Source organism: Rhinoraja longicauda, chromosome 38 (genome assembly GCF_053455715.1).
Source record: "Rhinoraja longicauda isolate Sanriku21f chromosome 38, sRhiLon1.1, whole genome shotgun sequence".
NCBI classification, from domain to species: Eukaryota; Metazoa; Chordata; class Chondrichthyes; order Rajiformes; family Arhynchobatidae; genus Rhinoraja; species Rhinoraja longicauda.
In genome coordinates, this window is record NC_135990.1 from 7,553,175 (window position 1) to 7,579,735 (window position 26,561).

The window sequence follows — 26,561 nt, forward strand, 5'->3', positions numbered from 1 at the left end:
GGTAGATTTTCGACACATTTACAGTAAAAAATTCCAGCTTAGTTTATTAATTGACTGACTTTTGTGGGAATGTGATTTGTGGCAGTTCCTGCCGTGGAATGCAACAGAGATAGAGTCGTAGAGCGTGGAAACAGACCGTTCGGCCCACACCGGTCAACATGTCCCAGCTACACTAGACCCACCTGCCTGCGTTTGGCCCATATCCCTCCAAACCTGTCCTATCCATGTACCTGTATCTGTTTCTTAAACGTTGTGATAGTCCCTGCCTCAACTACCTCCTATGGTAGCTCGTTCCATACACCCACCACCCTTTGTGTGAAAAATATGGTTGACTAGTTAATGTCCTCTGTAATGGTGGTACAGCGCATCATCTAAGGGTAACTAGGTTAAACACCTTGCTGCAGTCCATTACATCCTTGTGCATCGAGTCTTTGCAGTTCATCCACGTTTGGAATTAACACATGGAGATCAACAACGCACATTCCACAATTCACATAGATGCAGATGAAAAATAAATAATTTTATTGTGTCATCAGTGAATTTGAGCCACCAACCGACTTCTAATAAATAAAATTAATTTATGCAATCCCAAAGAGACTGCTTTATCACCCTAACAAACAAAACCAAAATGGATTATTCTCTCTGCACATAAGCTAGAAAGGTTCACTTAAAAAATTGTCAAAAAGTGATTACAATGAAGATCTTATATACAATAGGTACTATGTACAATTTGTGCAAATCATACGAGTATGTTCTGAAACATAATATCAGTGAATGAGTTACAAGACTAACTGTTAAATCAATTTTTTTTTTTAGTGTTGAGCATCCATCCCCCTTAGCAAATGGCCTCTTTCTGCAGGAAGAATTTTCGGGCGTCTTCCCACATCTCCCGGGGAAATCGGTTGGAGAATTCAAGGTAGTCTTGGGGTCCAGGAGCTCCAACTGAAATGAGAGGACCGCATTTAATTGTTAAGTCAACGTTGTTGTACCTTGGGGCTTGTGACGTCACCTCAGTCAGGACTGAGAGTGGAGAGGGAAGGTGGCCGGCATGAAGAGAAGGTGAGTGGCGATTCGGGGCCAGTCTGAAGAGGGGTCCCGACCTGAAACGTCACCCATTCCTTCTCTCCTGAGATGCTGCCTGACTCGCTGAGTTACTCCAGCATTTTGTGATACCTTTGGAGTCAGTAGGTGATCGAAGGGCTGAAGGATGATGGAGCAAGGTTGGTAAGGTGGGGTTTAGATTTTCTAGAGATACAGCGCAGAAACAGGCACTATCCTACACACACTAAGGACAATTTTTTACATTTGCCCAGCCAATTAACCTACATACCTGTACGTCTTTGGAGTGTGGTAGGAAACCGAAGATCTCGGAGAAAACCCACGCAGGTCACGGGGAGAACGTACAAACTCCATACAGACGGCGCCCGTAGTCAGGATCCAACCCGAGTCTCTGGCGCTGCATTCGCTGTAAGGCAGCAACTCTACCGGTGCGCCACCTTCAGCAGGTAACATGGCGTTGGGAGACAGAAGCGGGAGGCTGATTGCAAAAAATAAATCTGAGATACACACCTGTCTGGTGAGAAGTCTTATTGTCCGTCTGACTTGAACTCTGCGCAAAATCCTAAGCAAGAAAAAAAAAACACAGTATTGTTTAATGTAGTTTAATGCAGTTTAATGTAGATAAGTGTGAGGTTATTCACTTTGGAAGTAAGAATAGCAAGGCAGATTATTATCTGAATGGTGTCAAGTTAGGAAGAGGGGATGTTCAACGAGATCTGGGTGTCCTAGTGCATCAGTCACTGAAAGGAAGCATGCAGGTACAGCAGGCAGTGAAGAAAGCCAATGGAATGTTGGCCTTCATAACAAGAGGAGTTGAGTATAGGAGCAAAGAGGTCCTTCTACAGTTGTACCGGGCCCTGGTGAGACCGCACCTGGAGTACTGTGTGCAGTTTTGGTCTCCAAATTTGAGGAAGGATATTCTTGCTATTGAGGGCGTGCAGCGTAGGTTCACTAGGTTAATTCCCGGAATGGCGGGACTGTCGTATGTTGAAAGGCTGGAGCAATTAGGCTTGTATACACTGGAATTTAGAAGGATGAGGGGGGATCTTATTGAAACATATAAGATAATTAGGGGATTGGACACATTAGAGGCAGGAAACATGTTCCCAATGTTGGGGGAGTCCAGAACAAGGGGCCACAGTTTAAGAATAAGGGGTAGGCCATTTAGAACGGAGATGAGGAAGAACTTTTTCAGTCAGAGAGTGGTGAAGGTGTGGAATTCTCTGCCTCAGAAGGCAGTGGATGCCAGTTCGTTGGATGCTTTCAAGAGAGAGCTGGATAGAGCTCTTAAGGATAGCGGAGTGAGGGGGTATGGGGAGAAGGCAGGAACGGGGTACTGATTGAGAGTGATCAGCCATGATCGCATTGAATGGCGGTGCTGGCTCGAAGGGCTGAATGGCCTACTCCTGCACCTATTGTCTATTGTCATTATATTCATTGTGCATTTTTATTTAATCTTTTACGTGTTTCTACTTTTTCCATTCTGCCTATTTTTGATATCATAGACTACATACTTTTAGAAATATTGCAATCAATACAATCATTGCATTTGGCATGACACTGTGTCGAAGCAAAATAGCATAGTATAACGCAGAATGCAGAAATAAGGAACTGCAGACGGTGGTTTACCCATAAGGACACAAAGTACTGGAGAAACTCAGCGGGTCAGGTAGCATCTCTGGAGAACATGAATGGGTAATGTTTCAGGTTGATTGTGGTGGGTGGGGAAGAATGCTAGAAGGGAGGAGGCAGGACAAAGCGTGACAGGTAATAAGTGGACTCATATCCCTCCTGACTACCTGTTACCTGCTACCCCACTCCCACAATCAGTCTGACGAAGTGTCCTAACCCAAAATATCACCCATCCACGTTCTGCAGAGATGCTGCCCGACTCGCTGAGTTACTCCAGCAAGATGTGTCCTTTTTTATAATATAAAGAAAGCAACGGTTGTTTAAGGTCTTTGTGGCTAGGAATACATATTATCAGAGAGTGTAAAATGCTTATCGTAATCCTAACGTTGTTATCCAGGGTTAAAGAAAACATGCTTATCCACGGTAGCGCAGCGGTAGAGTTGCTGCTTTACAGCGAATGCAGCGCCGGAGACTCAGGTTCGATCCTGACTACGGGTGCTGCACTGTAAGGAGTTTGTACGTTCTCCCCGTGACCTGCGTGGGTTTTCTCCGAGATCTTCGGTTTCCTCCCACACTCCAAAGACGTACAGGTATGTAGGTTAATTGGCTGGGTAAATGTAAAAATTGTCCCTAGTGGGTGTAGGATAGTGTTAATGTACGGGGATCGCTGGGCGGCACGGACTTGGAGGGCCGAAAAGGCCTGCTTCCGGCTGTATATATATGATGATATGATGATGATATCAATGCATTGATTATAAATGCAATAGGTTGCATTTGTTTAAGGGAAATTAAAAGTGTAACAAAAATACATTTGAGTAACAATGATAGCTGTGACACCATAAGTAACCATAAGTACCCTTACAAGCTGAAAAGGGTACAAGAGAAGATTTACGAGGATGTTGCCAGGACTAGAGGGTCTGAGCTGTAGGGAGAGGTTGAGTAGGCTGGGACTCTATTTCTTGGAGTGCAGGAGGATGAGGGGTGATCTTATAGAGGTGTATACAATCATGAGAGGAATAGATCGGGTTGATGCACAGAGTCTCTTGCCCAGAGTAGGTGAATCAAGGACAAGATGACAAAGGTTTAAGGTGAAAGGGAAAAGATTTAATATAAATCTGAGGGCAAACAAAGGGCAGTGGGGGTATGGAACAAGCTGCCAGAGGATTAGGAACATTTCAGAAACAGTTAGACAGGTACATGGATAGGATAGTTTTGGAGGGATACGGGCCAAGGGCGGGCAGGTGGGACTAGTGTAGCTTGGCCATGTTGGTTGGTGTGGACAAGTTGGGCCGAAGGGCCTGTTTCCATGCTGTATCACTCTATGACTCTATAACCGGGATGTAGGCATTTACATTGGTACCAACTTACAAAATCTATTTGGTGCAAAGGTAACCAACACCCTAATTAGATGCCATCCAGACTTTGAAATAAGGTAATTCTTGGAGAACTACACTATCCGAGGCCTGCAATAAAATGTAATTGTACCCCTGTTAAAAGCAGAGGAATCAAACCAATTAAAAACCTTTAGAACCTAAATTTCCACGGTTTTATCAGCACTACATCAAGTCCTCTTCTTGATAAAAAGAATCCAAGAAGGTAGTGAATGCTGGAATCGACGGCAAAAATCAACGTGCTGGAGGTACTTAGTGAGACAAGCAATATCTTTGGGGCGGGGGAAGAAGGCCAATAATTTGGGTAGATGACCTGCATTAGGATTAAGTGGAGAGGAAAGACAGCCAGTATAAAGAGGAGAGGGGAATAGTGAGGCATGGCCAGCAGGTGATGTGGACCAAGGAGGGTGAATGGTGATGGTGAGATGGAGTCAGGTGAAGACGACAGATGGGGGGCAGCAGTTGGCAGACAGGTGGCTAACAGGTGGAAGCAGACAAGGAAAAAAAGGCGGACGGAAGCCAAAAACAAAGGCACAAAGTGCTGGAGTAACCCGATGGGTCAGGAAGCATCTCTGGACAACATGGATAGGTAACATTTCGAGTCGGGAGGTTTCAGGAAGATGGGTCTTGGCCAGAAATGTCATTTGTCCATTCCCTGCACAGATACTGAGTTCCTCCAGTACTTTGTGCTTAGCTGGAGGAATTCGGCAGGTCAAGCAGCATCTGTGGGGAGGGGGGCGGGAAGGAATGGTCGACGTTTCAGGTCATTAACCTGCATCAGGATTGGAAACACAAGGAAATGCAGATGCTGGAATCTTGAACATAACACAGAGTGCTGGAGTAACTCAGCTGGACAGGCAGCATCTCTGGAGAACATGGATAGGCGACATTTCGGGTCGGGACCACTTTGGAGGAGGGACGGACTTGAGGGTGGAGCATGACGCTGCCAGAGGTTGCTAAGCAGGAACACTAAGGCTACCCTACAGAAATCTGATTAGTCAGGAAGGTGATAATAGGAACCGTTAAGGGAGAGATGATGGGGAAATTGAACCAGATGTGGAGGGGATCTAATGGGTGAAATATCTGGGTAGTGGTTGGGTGGAACCAGGAAGGGAACAGAAATGTGGGAAGTGGGGCTGCAGGGGGAATAAGGCAGGAGGACATGGGAAAGGGAACGAAAATGGGAGAATGTGGATACATCAGAAGGTGAGAGAGAGAGAGAGAGAGGGGAAGGGCTTAAATTGGAGAATTAGTTGGGTCGTAGAGTAGGCAGATTATGTGTCACTCTGCTAGTTTGCATTGGGCCTCAAGTGCATAGGTCAATGTGGGAATGGGACAGAAGTGACATAAGTCTCATATTTTGCTTGAGCAGCTTACAGCCCAGTGGTATGAATATTGACTTCAAGTAACCCCGGCATTCTCTCTCCCTCAATCCCTCCCCCAACCAAGGCACACCAGCTTCTCGTTTTCACCTAACAAACAGCCAACAATGACCTGTTTCCTTCATCATCGTTACTTTTTTGCATATCTTTCATTCATTGTTCTTTATATTGCTCCATATCACGGTGGCGCAGCGGTAGAGTTGCTGCCTTACAGCGAATGCAGCGCCGGAGACTCGGGTTCGATCCTGACTACGGGCGCCGTCTGTACGGAGTTTGTACGTTCTCCCCATGACCTAAGTGGGTTTTCTCCGAGATCTTCGGTTTCCTCCCACACTCCAAAGACGTACAGGTATGTAGGTTAATTGGCTTGATAAATGTAAAAGAAATTGTCCGTAGTGGGTACAGGATATAGGATAGTGTTAATGTGCGAGGATCGCTGGGCGGCACAGACCCGGTGGGCCGAAGGGCCTGTTTCTGTGCTGTATCTCTGGTTTCCCTTTCCCGTGACTTTCAGCCTGAAGAAGGGTCTCATTCCAAAACGACACCCGTTCTTTCTCTCCTGAGATGCTGCCTGACTCGCTGAATTACTCCAGCTTTTTGTGTCTATCTTCGGTTCCGTCCTACACACAAGCGACTGGGATGGTCTGAGGAGGGGATGTTATCTGTGTTGGATAACGCTTTACAGAGAATTCTGAACATAATTACAATGTGGCGAACACTAAAGAGCGCCAGACATACACGTTTACCTGGATAAAGGTCGCCAGCAGAATGCAGCTCATCTCCTGCTCCAGGATGACTTTGTTCTGCCGGTTGTTGTAACAAGCCGTGATCAGTGTCGGGAACAGGACTTTGATCAGACGCTGGTCACTGAAGTATTGAAAAGGCAGCTGGCAAAGCTTCTGCAGCACCGTGGGATGCCGACCTGACTGCACTGTCACCTGAAAGAAAGCAGTTCATAAAACAGTTAAAAAAAATCAGCAGGAGAATTTATAATATACAAACTTCATTGATTGGATTTATTATATACACATCACGCCTGTAATTACTCTCCCCATGAGCACTATTGCCAGAGAGCCTCTGTTTTCTATCTTCTCTGCCTTGTAGCCCGTAAAAGACGGAAACTCTTCATGCTCGACCATTTCTCATGTTGTAGTCGGCCTCACAGTTTCAGAAGTATAACAGGAACAGCAATTAATATGACCTAAATGGAGAGTTTGCCGAACTCTGAGATGCATGATTTAAAAGAGGACAAAAGAACGTTATCATTTATTGCTGGGGGATATGAACATCAAAGTGGAAGTTTGTGCTTCATTGGTGAGACCATACCTGGAGGACTGTGTGCAGGTGACCACAAAATGTTGATCATGTTAAAGAAAAGCACACACAAATTTTGGTTCAATGATATAGGGGGTGAGAGTGGTGAAAATGCACATGATACCAGCAGGTTCAGAAGACAATTAGGTTAATTTCAGCAGTAGACACAAAATGCTGGAGTAACTCAACGGGACAGTTAGCATCTCTGGAGAGAAGGAATGTGTGATGTTTCGGATCGAGACCCTTCTTTAGATGGCAACCGGGTTTCACAACTCTTCACTTTAATTTACTTACCTGTATTATTTCTATCTTTATCACCTCAACCCTGAGCTGTTTGACAATTCCTGTCGCTTTGAGTGTGTGCTGCCTCTTACATGTAAACCCTTTGTGTTTCTGTGCTATTAAAGTGGTTAGGACAGAGACTAGTAGAGCACACAGCTACAAGCGGGAATGTCCTTACCTTGCGCTGTTTAGCACCGTGTCAATGGCAACAAAATGGGATACGAGACAACGCAGATGCCAGAGTAGGGAAGTGGTTACCTCCAAATGACCGCTTCAGTGGAAGAAAGGTCAGAGGTCACGCATGACAGGGCAGAGGAAACAGCTCTGGAATGTTCCATTCTGCGGTACAATAACCTTTAAACAGCCCTGGGCCATGAAGGCATTTGCGGCAACCGTTCCACTAGCTGTTGCAAGAGTTCCAATTCCTTATTCTTAATTAAATGAATTATTGTTAATCTGATAGTCAGCAGAGTCGTATTCTGGGTGAGGTATGGAAAATTAATCAGCTTTTCTTATCTCAATTGCTACTCCAGCACATGTTGGGAATTCACCTGTCAGGTGAGAACAAAGAGGACAGATTCCTTCTCTCCAGAGATGCTGCCTGTCCCGCTGAGTTTCTCCAGCTATTTCAAGTCAAGTCAAGTTTATTTGTCACATACACATACACAATGTGCAGTGAAATGAAAGTGGCAATGCCTGCGGATTGTGCACAAAAAAGAATTACAGTTACAGCATATAAATAAAGTTAATAAAGTTAATATAGAGAAGACAAAATTTGTGTCTATCTTTGTTTTTAAACCCGCATCTGCAGTTCCTTCTTACAAATAGGACAGATGTGATGCTTTGCAGTCAAATAATGGAGAGACATTCATCTTCTAGGCTTGTATTAAAAAAATGGCTATTTGGGTAACTTACTAGAGTCCTGCTAACACTCCTGTAAATGGACCCTTCTGGAATTCTGCTGTAGGATTTTCAACCTGAAACATTAATTCTGTTTCTTTTTCCACAGATGCTGCCTGACCTCCTGAGTGTTTCCAGCATTTTCAGATTTTACCTCAACTAAATTCTGAGCCTTCAAATCAATGGGGAGAACATTAAAGAGAGTTGGAGTTTATTTATTGCTTTCCCCAGTTATTCCAATGTTCAAATATATTGTTCTATTTTTGGGGAAAAAAATCACTCTCTTCACCACACTACCTAGCAAGTAAATCATCTAATCAGTTACTGATTGCAATACTGAGGTATCACAAAATTGCTGGAGTAACTCAGCAGGTCAGGCAGCATCTCCGGAGAGAAAGTATCGCGATTGCAATGCTGATGGCAATATGTATTTTACACAAACAACACTGAACTGTTGTTGAAAGGATTCACAATCCTATGGGAATCTTTGTGCACTTCAGATTGGATTTCAGGATATTTGATCCCAATTTTCTTAGTAACTAGACTAAGTGGACCTTCTGGGCCCAAACCTCTCCTGTATTGGTGCAGCACCCTCTTCTCCCCCCTCCCTCCCCCCTCAACCCCCCTTATCCTCCCCCCTCCTCCTCCCTACCGCCCCCCCCCTTCCTCCCTAGGAGATAGATTTAAACTTTAAAATGTGAATAACTTAAAAAACATAACACCGATTTCAATGAAACTACTTCCATTAGCACCAATGGGACGACGGTGAGTAAGGTGGGCCTAAAATTGTCACGCTATTGTGTACCGTTTTGGCTGTAGTTCACGAACAAACAAACGAGAGTTTTAGTATATAGATAATATGGACAATTGAGTGACTTTTTGTATCAACTAGACTTTGCTTATTCGCTGGCAAGGAGATGCTGTGTTCTAACTCTTACTCGACAACTTCTACATGGTAAACTTTGCAGCTCCTTGACAGCAGCCAAACTAACTTCAGCCCATCTTATCTTATTGTGCATGTGCGACAAGCAAAGCTTTTCAAATGCCAAGGATGCAATTTCACTCTCTTTTAAGATCAGAATTGCAGGAAATAACACTGTGAAATAAGATTCTGAGAATTGGGCACTGGAAAATTGAACGCAAAAGGTAAAGGCAAATCGGTACAAGTCATTGATAGGCTGCGGCTGGAATTCTGAGTAGCCTGTGTACAGTAGTTTTTCGACGCTGTTTCTGAGAGGCTGAACAGACAATCGGTCAAACGCTTCATGATAAAAGCCCACAAAAGAGCCATTGCTCTTGGATTATTTCATGTACATTTTATGACTCCTTTCAGAAAAGTGACCTTTGTGAACCTGAAAAAAAAATCTTTCCAGTGTGCCTTTCCCCCCGCCTCCAACCTTTTAGCAGCCAAGTTGACCGAACCTAATGATGCATGAATAGCCTTGGTCTCCAAAGTCACAGCGGTACCCAATTAAACTCCTGTTCCTTCCCCCTCGACCCACCAAATGTAGCATCAGTTTTCTGCATGAAGAATACTGGGCAGTTATCCCTGCGTTCTACAGAGATTTTACTGCATCCTACGTTAAAAAGCAAGCAGCGATCGAAAAGAGGTGGCGTTGGAGGCGGTGTTGGGCATGTGTTGGAGGGGGAAGGGAAGGTGTTGTTGGGCATGTGGTGGTGGGGGGGAGGGAGAGGGGACTTCAAAAAAATTCCAGCAATGTCGCCATTCGCTTTTCTTATCAGTTCTCTCATCAGCTCAGCAGAGTCCAAGAGTAAGACTGTTTAGACTAATGGGACTTGTCATAAAGCAGGCCAAGTTTACAGAGAGACTCGCGCGCATTAAGAAATGAAGCAATACCACTAATGGAACCTCGCTGTGCCCACATCCTGTTAGTTCTACAGAACCTTTTCAATCAAGTCATTAAATTCAACTAACTGATATTAAAATCAAATCACTCCCAGGTTAGGTTGATTACCAATGAACAATAAGGAAACATAAATTGCCCAGGAACAGTCTTTCTTCAGCATGGGAGGTAGGCAGGGCCAGGCCTGGAGGAGCAGTAAAACTGCAGCTCGGGATTGTAAATTGTGGATTGGGAAAGCACAACCTTTCCAGGCGTAACCACTCACACTGACTACCACCCAAATTAAAGCCAGAGGTGCTGCACGAAACAAAGGAGCCTGTGACAACATAAGTTTCAGAGCTTTACAAGATTTCTTTCAAAGGATTTTTTAACAGCTGCTGCAGAATATACGGGCCCACTGATCATGTACTTGAGTTGTAAGAATGCAAGTAAACAAATCCAAGTTTCAGGCACGAGAGTGAGAGACCCGCTGCCAAGGGTTGTAAAATATAACAGGCAACAATATGCGACACACGACTTAGCGCTGCATACGGTGCAAGACACTGAAGACCGAGCGGGCAGTGATTTATGGCGCGAGATTAAAGGGGAGCGAACAAAACGATATCCAAACGTACTGTAAAAAAGATGAAATCAGAAATCGGGCACGATCAGTGCTCTGAATCAGTTGGAAAACGAACACAGTGTTTACTGGGTTGAGACAGGTTCAGGTGGCATAACATGGGATTAAAAACAGAGAAAATACTACCAGCTATGGCAGGAAAGGATAAGATAACATCTTAGCAGGAATCCTTCATCAGAAATGGTTTAAAGCCATTCGATATATTTCCACCGCTTTACATTTTGTTTGTCCTGTGGGCTACAGCATTAAAAGATCCCGAGACACTATTTTGAAGTAGAACAGAGTAGTTCTCCCCAGTGCACTGGATTATGTTTATCCCTCCACCAACATTGCTAGAACAGATTATCTGGATGTTATTAAATGTCATTTATTGGGGCTAGCTGTGCACAAATTGGCTGCCATGTTTCCTACACTATAACACTGAACGCGCTTCAGAAGTACTTAATTGGCTGTAAAGTGCTTTGGGACATCCTGAGATCATGATAGACATTCTATAAATGCAAGTTTTTTTAAAATAAAGTACGAAAAAAATGGAGAAGAAAATGCAATTAAAATGCAAGTGTTGCGCTGTAAAGTCAATATGAAGTGATTTTTTCCCCCAGTAAATGATGAATTGTTTGGCGTTTTCAATAGTAGGTTCAGAATGTGCCAGGAAATAATGAAGCAGTGAATATTTTGCAACTTCATTGTTGAATAAAGTGCCGTTACTAACCAAATAGTAGTCAGAGTCACACAGCACGGAAACAGTGCCTTCAGACCAACCCGCCCATGCCGACCAAGATATCCATCAACATTAGTCCCATTTGTCTGCTTTTGACCCACATCCTTCTTTTCTTTTGTATCCATGTACCTGTCCAAATGTCCCTTAAATGTTGTTATCGTACCTGTTATTGTTGTCTTGGTTTAAAAAGTGTACGCCTTTCAAATGAAATAATTACTGGATTTTTAAAAATAAATGTTGGTATTAACGATGCAAACTTCACATGGATTTATCAGATAAACTATGGTTTCATCGTTGTTGTTGGGTGCCAGCCTTTACCTTGTGTTTAACACTCTAGTCAGAACACCGGAAGTCCCCCACTAAACCTCGGCCTCATTCTCCTCCTTTAAAACTTTTTCTACTCTTTTATCTCGATGGAGATGCGTTTTTTTTCTCCGTATCGTACCTCCGTCCGCACTGCGGCCTAACATCGAGTAGCTGGCGGCCTTTGCTAGAGACCGACTTCGAGAGCTCCACCGTGAGAGCTGCTGGACTTTAACATTGCGGAGCCCGCCATCCCTTTGCCAGGGATCGACCTCTGAGCTCCACCGCGGGTGCCTGCAGTCTTTAACATCGTGTAGGCCGCGGTCTCTGGTCAGAGGCTGACTTCGGAAACTCCAAACCGCAGGAGCTTCGACCGCCCTGGCGCGGGAGCTTTGATCGCCCTAATGCGGGAGCTTTGATTGCCCCGACAAGGAAGCTTCGGCCGCCCCGACAGTTGCTTCGACTGCCCCGACCGTGGGAGAAAAGTGAGGGGAGATGATTAGACTTTATTGCCTTCCATCACAGTGAGGAATGTGGGGAATCTGCTGTGGTGGATGTTTATGTTAACTTTTATGTAGTTGTGTGTCTTGTTGCTTTTTTTAGTGTGGCTGTATGGTAATTAGCATATCACTGTACCTTAATTGGTACACGTGACAATAAAAGACCTTTGAAACCTTTGAAATGTTTCACAAAACCTTCTTGTTATAGTAGACAATTGAACTCGTGTTCCAATATCTCATATCTTTTGTCTAAGTATCGAAACATGTGATGTTGACTTCAATGACAAGGCTAGCGTGTATTGTCCATTTCTGTGCTCAAATAGTTGACGATGAAACATTCCCTGAAACCCTGTTTAGTTTGGTTTATTACTGTCATGTGAACTGAGGTACAGTGAATTTTTTTTTGCCTGCTATCCAGTCAAAGAAAAGTCCGTACATGAATTCAATCAAGCAGTCCAGGGTTCACAGATAAAGACGACAACATTCAGTGCAAGATATAATATTGAAGTCCGATAAGTCAAATTAAAGATTGTTCAAAGGTCTCCAAAGTACTGTGCTTTGAGGCAAAGGTGTTTAAGGATGCTGAATTTGGTGATATTTCCAAGTCAAGATGATGTGTGATTTATCGTGAAGATAGACACAAAATGCTGGAGTATCTCAGCGGGACAGGCAGCATCTCTGGAGAGAAGGAATAGGTTGAGACCCTTCTTCAGAGGGTTAGGTTCAGAGACGAGGTTGCCCAGTTGCCCAGCTGCACGCCAGGATATAGGCTAAAGCTAAGACATTCTGCGAGAATGCTTTAGATGCACATTCACTAATAAGGAATTCTGAGCTGCCAAGTTGATCATGTGGAAATGCGCTAGTTGAAAGCACAGCAATGTCCAAAAAGACTCAAACAATTTCTTGGACCTAAGATAGAAACAAAAAGCTGTAGTAACTGAGCTTTGAAGACTGGTCTGAAGAATCGTCTCGACCCAAAATGTCACCTATTCCTTTTCTCCAGAGATGCGGTCTGGCCTGCTGAGTTCCTGCAGTTTTTTAATGTCTATCTTCTGTTTAAACCAGCATCTACAATTCCTTCTTACAAACTTCTTGCACCTGGCCTATTACCCATTGTTCTCGCCTTCTCCCCAGGCACTTTGATCCCTTTATCATTACGAACTATAATCTCATTTTTTCATACACTTAATAACTTGGTCTTCATTGCCTTCCATGGGAGAGAATTCCAAAGGCTCACCATCCTCTTGGTGGGAAAAATAAATCTCTTATCTCCGTTTTAAATAGCACACCTGGATTTCCCGGCTGTAACCCTGGTCCTTCTCCCACGCCATTGCGAACCTACTTTCTGAACCTAACCTGTTTAGTCCCGTAAGGATTTTATCGTTTCTACCTGCCATTCCTCTGAATATCAGTGAATATACACCTTGTTGATGCACTCACTCGTCTCATGTCAGGCTTATCGTCCAAGTATGTATTTAATAAATGTTTAATGCACTCCCTTCATTTTAAGAACATCCTATACCTGAGATTAAAATTGCACATAAAACTTAATGGAACTTACCAAGCATGTACCGCCACACAAATATATCCACACTCCTGTTCTCAAATTGTCTAGCGATGAAGGCCAACATACCATCAGGCTTCCTAACTACTTACTGCATCTCAATTCACAAAATGCTGGAGTAACTCAGCAGGTCAGGCAGCATCTCGGGAGAGAAGGAATGGGCGACATTTCGGGTCGAGACCCTTCTTCAGACTGATGTCAGGGGGGCGGGACAAAGGAAGGATATAGGTGGAAACAGGAAGACAGTGGGAGATCTGGGAAGGGGAAGAGAGGGACAGGGGAACTATCTAAAGTTGGAGAAGTCGATGTACATACCACTGGGCTGCAAGCTGCCCAGGCAAAATATGAGGTTTTGTTCCTCCAATTTCCGGTGGGCCTCACCATGGCACTGGAGGAGGCCCATGACAAAAAGGTCAGACTGGGAGTGGGAGGGGGAGTTGAACTGCTGGGCCACTGGGAGATCAGTTTGTTTAACGCGGACCGAGCGCAGGTGTTTAGCGAAGCGATCGCCGAGCCTGCGTTTGGTTTCGGCGAACCATGTGGATAACCTCACATTTATACCTATTACAATGTATCAATTATGCATTTGCCTACCGATCAAAATTGTCGAAGCCCCTTTGTATCTTCCTCACAGATCACATTTCACAGTTTTGTGTTGTCTACAAACTTGTAAATTTTACATGTTAGGACACGAAGCGCTGGAGTAACTCAGCAGTTCAGGCAGCATCTCTGGAGAACATGGTTTAGAGTCGGGACCCTTCTTCAGACTGATTACCTCTGATCAGTCTGAAGAACTGTCTCGACCTCAACTCCAACACTTTGTGTCCTTTTGTGTATTAACCAGCATCTGTAGTTCTTTGTTTCTACAAGGAACTGAAGATGATGGTGTACAAAAAGTATTACATTTAGTTCCCTCATCCAGCCAATGGATGCAAATTGTAAATAGCTGGGGTCCGAGCACTGATCCTCACGGCACTCCAACGGTCACCCACTGCCACCTGGAGAGAGGTCCATTTATTCCTACCCTCCATTTCCCGTCCACCAGCAAATTCTCAATGTGTGCCAGTACATTATCCACAGTCCCACTTTGCTTTTCACCTCCTGTATCGGATTTTATTAAAAGCCTTCTGAAAAGAATTGGTGACGTTTCAGGTGGAGGCCCTTCTTCAGACCCGAAGCGTCACCTATTCCTTTTAGTTTAGAGATATAGTGCGGAAACAGGCCCTTCGGCCTACCGGGTCCGTGCCAACCAGCAATCCCTGCACATTAACACTATCCTATACCCACTAGGGACAATTTTTACATTTACCAAACCAATTAACCTACATACCTGTACGCCTTTGGAGTGTGGGAGGAAACCAAAGACCTCGGAGAAAACCCACGCAGGTCACGGGGAGAACGTACAAACTCCGTGCATACATCACCCGTAGTCGGGATCGAACCCGGGTCTCTGGTGCTGCATTTGCTGTAAGGCAGCAACTCTACCACAGCGCCACCTTGACCGCCCAGAGATGCTGCCTGTCCCGCTGAGTTACTCCAGCTTTTTGTGTCTATCTTTGGTTTAAACAAGCATCTGCAGTTCCTTCCCACACAAATAGAAAAGGGCTGCAGTCCCTCACATAATTACATTTTATGATTTTGATCTGGCATTTTAAACGGAGAAGAAACCTGAAAACCGTTAAATACTGTAAGGATAATAGTGGCTTTTGTATATTTAGAGCTGCAACCACAGTGGCACAGCTGGTATCTAGCACTAGCTGCATCTCACACTAAACATTACAACCTTTATCCTGTATCTGTATACTATGGAAAGCTTTATTGTATAGTCTTTTTACTGACTAGATAGTGTGCAACAAAAAACCTTTTCACAGTACCTCGGTACAGGTGACAATATTAAGCTGAACTAAACTAGTAAAGTTGCTGCCTCACAGCGCCAGAGACATCAGCGTTCAAAGCTGATCTCATAGAGACATAGAAACATAGAAAATAGGTGCAGGAGTAGGCCATTCGGCCCTTCGAGCCTGCACCACCATTCAATATGATCATGGCTGATCATCCAACTCAGTATCCCGTACCTGCCTTCTCTCCATACCCCCTGATCCCTTTAGCCACAAGGGCCACATCTAACTCCCTCTTAAATATAGCCAATGAACTGGCCTCAACTACCTTCTGTGGCAGAGAATTCCACAGATTCACCACTCTCTGTGTGAAAAAATACTTTCTCATCTCGGTCCTAAAAGACTTCCCCCTTATCCTTAAGTCTTCCCCCTTATCGTTAAGACTTCCCCCTTATCTCGGGTGCTGTCTGTATATGGAGTTTGCACGTTCTTCCTGTGACTGCGTGGGTTTCTTCTGAGTGCTCCGGTTTCCTCCCACATCCCAAAGATGCGCGGATTTGTAGGTTAAATGGCCTCTGTAAATTTCCCCTGGTTTGTAGGGAAGGTTGGATAACATGGAACTAGTGTGAACGGGTGATTGACGGACGGAGTGGGCTCGGTGGCCAAAGGGCCTGTTTCCATGCTGAATCTTTTAATCAATTCAATCAATCAGCCAACCTTATCTCCGGCCAGGAAAAAGGACACAAAGTGCTGGAGTAATTCAGCACGTCAGGCAGCATTTCTGAAGAACATGGATAAGTGATGTTTCAGAATGAGACCCTTCTTCAGCCACTTCAGTTTGTAACGCTCAAGCAGTTATTCTTATGTCAAATAAGAATAGCAGACTTTACCACAGTGGTAGTTAAATTGGGCTAATACTGTTGGTTCCTGTTGTGGAGGTTTATTTGCAATTTAAAAGATAAAAGGTATTGTTGTGAGAAATATTACCGGAGCTTTTCATGGGCCTGTCCAAATACGGCTAAGGGCTCTAGTGCCTACTCTGATCTCGTGATGGGATCAATTTAGCCAAATCTGGCAATCCCAGAGAGCAGTGCACATTTGCTAGATGTGCATTCTGGTCGCCTTCTCCCAACGTGACCCTTGGGAATCAGAAAAAAAGGTAAAGTGAGCTTGAAGGTCATTTTGGGAAGTGTGTTTCCTCACGGAAAGCTACACTGGTCATTAAGAAAGCCTCTGAGTGAAGATCTTCAATGAAACGGCACCTCCCAATGGCCTCATTATTTTCACTATACTCTTCTCTCGCTGTTATTACCAGCAATGTTTTCGTTAGCCAGCTTTCAATCCTCTGGTTACTAATTCTGTGTTCACTCATTAAGGTTGTGACAGCTGAATATTTCACCCTGGCAACTATTGTGGGAAGCCATGCCATTGCACATCCTGTGTAAACCCACTACGGCACTTATCTCAATTAGACACCCGTCTGTGGCTGATTTGCAAGAGATCAGTGCTGGATCATTACTTGATGCAGCAGCGAGTTCCCCAGAATCAGAGAGATTCCTCTGGCTTAGTTAACAGATCAAAACATTTGATTGTGTTTGGCCAAAGAGGAAAGTTGATGCTGAATATAATGCCTCTCAAACAGCACAGAAATTCCACTTTATTGGACATATTTTCCTTTTACTTTCTCCCTTTACTCGTTAAAAGATCAGTAGGGAATTTCTGTGCTTTTTAAAAGATGTAAAACAGAGAGATGCTACATTGGATATAGCGCTACATACAAGAATAAGATGCAAGGACTGCAAAAGTATGTAATGAGGTTAATTAATCAGGGATGGTAGCAACAATCTGGGAGCACAGAGTTATCAACTTTGGACAGAAGATGTTAAAAGCAGAATTATTTTTTTCAAAGCTAAGTGACTCGTAAATATTGTGGATTGGGGGGCAGGGAGGGGGTGTTAATATTCTAATATATCAATCCGAAAGTTACTCTGACAATATAGCAAACAAATTGGAATTCAAAAGAAATGTTATTGTCAGAGGACATAACAGAATGATGTCCATAGAGTCCATAGAGCTCAGAGGACCATCGGAACACAGCTACCGGACTTGGAGGGCATCTACAACACACGATGCCTCAGAAAAGCCACCAGCATCCACAAAGACTCTTCACACCCCTGCAACAGTCTGTTCGAACTCCTTCCATCGGGCAGACGATACAAGGCCTTCTACGCCTGCACCTCCAGACTCAGGAACAGCTTCATCCCCAGGGCCATAGCTGCTATGAACCGGTCCTGCTGAGCCGGATGGTCACATCGCACAGTGATCCGGCACAGATCTACTTGCACTTTATTCTGTCTTAAAACTGTTACAATTGTTTCGTTGGGTTGTTGTTGGTTAAATTAATTAAATTATTGCATCGTATGGGAGGCGCATTCCCAATCTCGTTGTACCCCTTGGTACAATGACAATAAAGATATATTGTATTGTATTGTATGCAATAGATTAGGTTTTGGTGAATCTACATCCTTTCCCCTGACTCTCAGTCTGAGAAAGGGTCTCGACCCGAAACGTCACCCATTCCTTCTCTCCAGAGATGCTGCCGGTCCTGTTGAGTTACTCCAGCATTTTGTGTCTATCTGTAGGTTTTGGAATCTACATCTAGAGAATTGTTTTGGTCTCCTTACTTAGGAAAGGAGATATCTGCTTTAGAAATTTAGTTGTAATGGTAAATTACTTTATTCCTGGGTTGCAAAGTCTAATCTGTGTCAAAAGAACAAGTGGAATGTGCTTTTATTTTCCAGAGATAAATAAAACTATATTGAATATAAATAAAACTATATTGAAACAATATTTTTTAAGAGGGCTTGAATCTATTGATTGCAGGGCTGAGATATTGACTCAGATAAGGACTCAACCTTAGGGCTGAGATGTGAAGAAATGTCTTCACTAAGTGTGTCATGAATTTTGGAATTCTTATCCCAGCAAACTCAACAGTGAGGTTACTCAAGACTGATGCAGAAAACCTTGCGGCATTAGGAAATTGAGGGATTAGGAACATTAATTTAAGGATTCTGGGAATTAGGAAATTAATTTAAAAATTCTGCCAGTCTATGTTTTTGGATTATGTTATATCCTGGTAGCATTGTTTACCTGTTTTCTCAGGAAAAGGCTGTAAATGTATAGAGAGATTAGCACTGAATCTAGGGTCAAATTAATAGTCCACTGACAATTTGTAAGTGCAGGCTAAGGTAATGGTAGCTTGTCACACTGCTTTGAATCGCCAGTCAGGTTTCAAAGATGGTCAACTTGTGTCTGAAGATTTGACAGAAGAATCAGGTTTTTACTTCCGCTTCCAGATGTTAAGCAGATAATAGCCTTTTGCCAAAACCTGCAGAGTGCATGCATTGTGCTAAAAGGGAGAGCTTTGGATTGAATAATAAAAAAATGACCCACCTTTTGCATAATGAAGCATGTGGTAATATAGCATAGGAAGGAACTGCGGATGCTGGTTTAAACCGAAGATAGACACAAAAGGCTGGAGTAACAGCGGACAGACACAAAAAGCTGGAGTAACTCAGCGGACAGACACAAAAAGCTGGAGTAACATTGGATAGACACAAAAAGCTGGAGTAACAGCGGACATACACAAAAAGCTGGAGTAACTCAGCGGATAGACACAAAAAACTGGAGTAACTCGGCGGATATACACAACCCTAGCATCCCCTTTCTCTCCATCCCTCCCCCACCCAAGTCTCAACAGCTTCAAAGTAGTCTTCTTGAGTGTCATTTTCTGTATTCGTTCTCACCTAAGCCACAGCTAATAATGGCCTGTTTCCTTTATCATCGTTACTTTTTTGCATATCTTTCATTCATTTGTTCTACATCTCTCTACATCACCCTCTATACCTCTCGTTTCCCTTTCCCCTGACCTCAGTCTGAAGAAGGGTCTCGACCCGGAACGTCACCTTTTCTTTTTCTCCAGAGATGCTGCCTGACCCGCTGAGTTACTCCAGCATTTTGTGTCTATGTGGTAATATGGCATTACCTCAGGGATTTCTGTGCAACTTATTGTAACCTCTTCCTTTTTCCAAATTGGATTAGCAGTTTAGGCTTTCAGTTATTAAGTTGAAATGGAGGTTGGGTTGGGAAGAAGAGGTGGTGGGGTGCATGTCAATCATATATCCATCGTCTATCCGATGTAGAGTGATGTTTAAAAGAATTTGGCTGTCTTCAACATTAATACAGGACTGTGGTCAAAAAAGCTTTTGGTACATTGGCCTTCATTAGTCAGAGTATTGAGTTTAGAAATTGGGAGGTCATGTTGCAGACATTGGTGAGACCGCATTTATGAGTATTGTGTTCAGTCTGGGCACCATGTAATAGGAAAGATGTTGCAAAGCTGGAACTGGTACAGAGAAGATTTACGAGGATGTTGCCAGGACTAGAGGGTCTGAGCTATAGGGAGAGGTTGCGTAGGCTTGGGCTCTATTCCCTGGAGTGCTGGAGGATGAGGGGTGATCTTATAGAGGTGTATAAAATCATGAGAGGAATAGATCGGGTAGATGCACAGAGTCTCTTGCCCAGAGTAGATGAATCGAGGACCAGAGGATCTGGCTCTGCGTTCCTCATCTCCACAGTTTAAGGTGAAGGGAAAAAGATTTAATACGAATGTGAGGGGTAACCTTTTCACACAAAGGATGGTGGATGTGTGGAACAAGCTGCCGAGGAGGTAGTTGAGGCTGGGACTATCCCAGCGTTTAAGTAGTAGTTGGACGGGTACATGGATAGGACAGGTTCGGAGGTATATGGACCAAATGCAAGCAGGTGGGACTAGTGCAGCTGGGACATGTTGGCCGGTGTGGACAAGGTGGGCCGAAGGGCCTGTTTTTACACTGTATCACTCTATGACTGCATTGAACCCTATTTGAATGGGACAAGGAATATTTAACACATGGGATGTCAGTGAGTGTCAAGTGTAAGCGTGGCAAGCTGCTGTCAATGAACTACTTGGCAAACTCCTGTCTTTAACTCTCATATCAAAGGAGGTGTACAGAAATGCACCTCGTCAGTCCACTTTACCATCCATTGCCCATCAAAACTCAACATGCATTTATGACAAGCATTTTACTGCTTTATCGTCTTCCCAAGTTAAATGAAAGTGGCAGCAATAGATCAGATATTTTTAAAAAAAACATTTTTTGCATTTACATTGCAACCTCTTTTGACTGTTCAAGAAACTGGGCAGGCAATCTGCTGCAAGATTTTTCCATGGCTATCTATAACCAGAGCTAATTGTCTTTCCATTAAGTACGTAAGATCAATCTTGATAATGAATTATAGAAAGTCGCTTCACTGGAAACCACCTAGCCTATCTTATCTAGCCTATCTTATCTAAGTGGCCAAAGAGTTATCTGACCCATATAGCCATATTAAGTCACAGATTCAAATATATGTCTAAGTATGTTTTAAACTCTGCTGCTATCAATCTTTCCACCTACAAGTTAAATACCCGGAACAACTTCTGGCAAAAATAATTCTCCTTTCCCAATTCTTTTTTTGATTAGTGACATTGTTTTGGTCCATTTTATGTGTCGCACACCCTGTATCTTTCCCACATTACATGCAGATGCACAAATGGTTACAATCATATTCAATCATTTTTTGGAGTTATGGGTTTTTGCATTTAGGCTTGGGTTTATTATTGGCAGGCATACCAAGGTACAGAGAAAAACTTGGTTTTGCATGCTATCCAATCAGTTGAGATAGCATTATACATAAATACAATCAAGTCAAACTCAAGTACAATAGAGAGAGTGTGTAAGAAAGACTTGCAGATGCTGGTTTAAATCGAAGGTAGACACAAAATGCTGGAGTAACTCAGCGGGACAGGCAGCATCTCCAGAGAGAAGGAATGGGTGATGTTTCAGGTCGAGGGCCTTCTGCAATGATTTTTATGATTCAATTCTTTAACGAAGAAGGGTTTCGACCCGAAAAGTCACCCATTCCTTCTCTCCAGACATGCTGCCTGTCCCGCTGAGTTACTCCAGTATTTTGTGCCTATCTACAATAGATAGAGCAAAGGGAAAGATACAGAGTACAGAATTTAGTTCTCTGCTTTGTCGTGCATCGGTTCCAGGGACACAATCTATGCTTTATCTTTCTGCTGTATCTTTCTGCAGTTTATTTTTAATCCCCTCTTATAAAAATCATTTGCAAAAATCTACATCTAATATAGAATATTACAATGATTAGCTGAAATTAACAGAAAATGCTCCTGAGGAATTCAATTTTATTTTTGGTGATTTGCATTTTTTTAAAATGCTGCCATAGCCTCAAAAACCTTCTTTCCTCCAATGCTCACACAGATGCCAGATGCAACGCAGAAAGCAATTTATTAATGCTCAAAAATTTCTTTGAAGACTATGTATATCAGGGGTTAATGTCAATGGAAGGAATCTTTCATACTTGTGGTGGAAAGTTTTGCTTTAAAGATAGGAGATCTGCATTATTTCCTCCCGTACATACATAAACAGAACCCGTGGCAGAGGCACTGAATCAGCTGAAAATATCACAGGACCGGCCTTTTTCTTGCTCTCAGGTCAATTCTACTTTGCTTTATAGTTCCACCAGTGCTTACATTAGCGCTGAGATGCAAAGGCTGTTCCAGAACCTCCAATCGTAACCTTTTGAAACTCCGACAAATATTTCTCCTGCGTGCAACTGACAAGATTAAAGCCGCTTTACTTGGAATAGGAAGAAGATGAAAGAAAGACAGTCGATGGCATTTGTATAGCATCTCTCAATCCTTATTCGGACATCTTCAAGCACTTTTTAACTAATGTAGTACTTCTGCAGTGGAGTCACTGTGGGAACGTGCAGCAGACTATTCAAATTTTGTCTGCTCATTTTAATTAACTGTATTGCTTTGAATGGTAATGTACTATGTTTTTAACTATTGTACATATTGTATTGTATTTCTTTTCTAGGATGCCTAACAACATCAGGCTGAGGGACTGTTGATGAAAACTAGCCTCTCGGCTAACTCGAGTACATTTACATTTGTTTGAATGTCAATTAATGTACATTGTTCCTTTGTCAAATAAATTATTAAAAAAAAAATTCTGTAAACTCCCATATATTAATGAAAGACCTCTACTTAAAAACTAATCTGAAAATGGCACAATAGACAATAGGTGCAGGAGTAGGCCATTCGGCCCTTCGAGCCAGCACCACCATTCAATGTGATCATGGCTGATCATTCTCAATCAGTACCCCGTCCCTGCCCTGACAATGCAGCAAAACCCACAGTAAGGCACTAAACTACTTGTCTAGTCTTTAATGCTCCTACGATTTGAATCCATACCCTTCCGATGCTGACGAGAATATGTTACCAACTGAGTTACATATGGGTACAGATTAATAAGTAAAATGAAGCAAAATGTAAGTGCAAAGTCAAATAAAATAATGGTACTTCATATTAGAGTCATAGAGTGATACAGTGTGGAAACTTGCCCTCTGACCCAACTTGCCCACACCGGCCAACATGTCCCAGCTACACTAGTTCTACCTGCCAGCATACCCTTCCAACCCTATCCTCCCCATGTACCTGTCTAACTGTCTCTTAAATGCTGGCAGCTTATTCCATACATCCACCACCCTTTGTGTGAAAAAGTTACCCCTCAGATTCCCATTAAATCTTTTCCCCTTCACCTTAAACCTATGTCCTCTGGTCCTCGATTCACCACCATTGTAACCGTATTTTACAACAGTACTAAATACTGTATTTTACAACAGCACTAAACAGGTCACTTGGAGTGTCAATCTGAGATGCCTTCCGTGAATAAAGCTGAAATTGTGTAAACCAATGCAGATAAAATCATGAGACAAATCAATTATATTGGTCATTTTAGCTGAGCGAGGCACACACAGCTCTGGAAAGTAACTACAGGGAACCCACGTGAACATTTTGTCTCGCAGGCTGAAGGGGCACTGGTAACATTGCTTCAACTTGTTGCCCTCAGTAGGATCAAGCAATTCGAGCAGGAGATTGTTCTGTGGTCTGCTTCTTCACTGGGCAATGGAGAAAGCCACCTTCAACAGCACGCTATGCCTCGCACTTGTTTGGTTATCACTGCTTTGACTCATCAATTCTCACAATTTGAAAAATGAGCTAACCAAACTACTCTTTACTACAGCAGGGACATGAAAAAGTGTTGTTTTTAGCTGCCAGCTGAGATCAAGGGCAACACAGCAAGTACCCTGCAACACTTTTACAAATTAACAATCTGTATTTTTGTCCCCTTTATGAATATGCAGAGGCCACCAATTCCCACTGTGGTCATTCTTACTAACTTAATTCCAGTCCTGAACAAAAGTGGATTCATTTGTCATTCCAGTAATTTAATCATTTCAGTTTCATCCAATTATCCAATATAATATGCAAATGAAATGGACAATTGGCGTTGCATGCTAATTGCATTCATCAGAATAATTAAATCAGTGCAGAGTGGAAAGTTTAACCGAACAATCATAAAACCTTAGCAGATTCTTTAATTAAGGCTACAAAAATTTAATTAGGAACTGTAATCTGGCCTTTAAATGCTGAAGAACTCCGGTGCGATAAGGAACATTACTCTTATTATCAAGTTTCCCTTCTGAGGCCCTACTTAGCATTGTGGGATATCTATCAGTCATCTGAAAGATCACCAACTGTGGCAGATTGCAGTCAATTGCCAGCTCAGTGAAGCTTGCTTACAAGTTAATTACGCAGTATTCCAAAACTGCTGGTATATTAATCCCTGGTCTACCGTGGGATTTCAGGCTCTGCTACCTTACAACAAATCTGTACCAGTTTAACAGAAACGACGAAGGTGTGATAGAAAAAATCTTTGATATAAGCCATTGGCTCAATGGTTGTGTTATGTGGATTGGGAATGGCATAATTTCCCCAAAAATTAACAAGTACAGCAACCCTGGGAAGAAACATTTTGTTCCCTTCGCTTACGCACAGATTATGCAGAAACTCGGGTTTCTCTGCACTACATTACTGACTACTCATTGAAATGCAGTACAAAATTCAGTCTGAAGAAGGGTCTCGACCCGAAACGTCACCCATTCCTTCTCTCCTGAGATGCTGCCTGACCTGCTGAATTACTCCAGCATTTTGTGAATAAATACCTTCGATTTGTACCAGCATCTGCAGTTATTTTCTTACACAAAATGCAGTAATGTAATCAATACGAGATGTCCATTCATCACGCAATTCACCAAGCACCTCCTTTACCCTGCAAAATCTTTCAACACATCACCTTCCAAATCCTTGCCCAGGATTCCCTACCTAAATATTTCCAATTTAGTTTTGACACCCACCCTCCACTGAACAGATGTCACAAATGGCATTCACTGACACGGTTCTGTCTTCTCCTCTTCTGCGGCTGCTGATGCTTCATTTACCACCGATCCCTTTACTTTCTAGCTGGAAAGAATTATCCTTACTAGGTTTTAATTGCAAATTTATGACCCAAACATATCCACTAACAGGCCACATCTCGAGGCTTTACATTATATCTGGAGGCATTTATTGATTTGTCCTCAAACCCTTAGTCAATAATCCATCTTCTTAGGCAGTCCCTTGGGAATCCAAGACGACTTGCGTCCACTTCAGCTTTGTGAGCTCTGAGGTGACTGATGAGGTCAATGGGGAAACCACAGACATTTTCCACAGGTAACGTGGTAGGAGCCTGACGGGCAGACTGTCGGTAGCTTGTGAGACCCTCTGGTGCTTCTCCAGTTTATGAGTTCATGCCCTTGTGGCATTAATATTACCAATGATCCATCGTGGACCAACTGAATTGAACCGACAGCCAAGGCTGCACACCGATGCCTTTATTTCATGAGAAGACAGAGAAAATTCAGCATGTCTCCAAAGTCTCTTACACACTACAGATGCATCACAGCTTGGTGTGGGAACAGTTCGGCCCAAGACTGCAAAAAATTGCAGAGCGTTATGGATGTAGCCCAGTCCATCACACCGACCTGACTTCCCACCATTTACACTTAACGCTGCCTCAGAAAAGCAGGCAACATAATCAAAGTCTTGTCCCACTCTGGTAATTCCTTCTTCTCCCTGCTCCCGTCCGGCAGAAGGTACAGAAGCTTCAAAGCATGCTGCACCAGACACAGGAATAACTTCTTCCCCTCTGTTATCAGGCAGCTTTGGACCGTCCTTCCATAAGCTAGGGTTCTGTGTGATTCACCTCCACCCCATTGTAGACATTGGACTTTATCCATGGAACTGATGTGCTGCAATGCTGAGAACTATATTCTGTACTCTGTATCTTTCCCTTTGCTCTACCTATTGTACTTGAGTTTGACTTGACTTTATGTATAGCATTATCTGATCTGATTGGTTAGCATGCAAAGCAGAGGTTTTCCCTATACCTCGCTGACAGTAATAAACCTATTCTGAAGTTTACATAGGGGTTCAGTGTACTGCTGAAGCACGGATTCAAATGCTCCTTCTCTATTTTGCATCGACAGACCACAGATACTCAGAGTCAGAGCTGCAATTTTTCAAGAATGCATTGATCTTTCTCCTTTACCAGCCTGGTAATTTCTTCTCATTACACAGGTTGGAAGAGTATCAGTTTTGGGAGTCTGGTGTTAGGCTTGTAAATTACATGACCTGCCAGTTGGAGATGACTGGGTATGATTGTGGACGCAATGTTTCTATTGAGGGCATGCAGCGTAGGTTCCCTAGGTTAATTCCCGAAATGGTGGGACTGTCGTATGTGGAAAGACTGGAGCGACTGGGCTTGTATACACTGGAATTTAAAAGTGTAGAACTGCAGATGCTGGTACAAATCGAAGGTATCACAAAATGCTGGAGTAACTCAGCAGGTCAGGCAGCATCTAGGCGAGAGGGAATGGGTGACGTTTCAGGTCGAGACCCTTCTTCAGGCTGAAGAAGGATCTCGACCCGAAACGTCACCCATTCCCTCTCGCCTAGATGCTGCCTGACCCGCTGAGTTACTCCGGCATTTTGTGATACCTGGAATTTAGAAGGATGAGAGGGGATCTTATTGAAACATATAAGATTATTAAGGGATTGGACACGCTAGAAACATGTTCCCGACGTTGGGGGAATCCAGAACCAGGGGCCACAGTTCAATAATAAGGGGTAGGCCATTGA

The 26,561-nt window shown here is 43.2% G+C and overlaps 1 protein-coding gene across 2 annotated transcripts in view; it reads right to left on the bottom strand.

Moving 5' to 3' along the window:
* Window positions 1–550: 550 nt before the first annotated feature.
* Window positions 551–26,561, bottom strand: part of scaper (S-phase cyclin A-associated protein in the ER) — a 276,817-nt gene continuing 250,806 nt past the window's right edge. For both annotated transcript variants that reach the window (XM_078430095.1, XM_078430096.1), the window contains 3 exons: window positions 6,211–6,402; window positions 1,570–1,621; window positions 551–942 (listed from right to left, as the gene is read on the bottom strand). In XM_078430095.1, coding sequence (XP_078286221.1) covers window positions 836–942; window positions 1,570–1,621; window positions 6,211–6,402 — 351 coding nt within the window. In that variant the 3' untranslated portion in view covers window positions 551–835. The remainder of the gene's footprint in view (window positions 943–1,569; window positions 1,622–6,210; window positions 6,403–26,561) is intronic.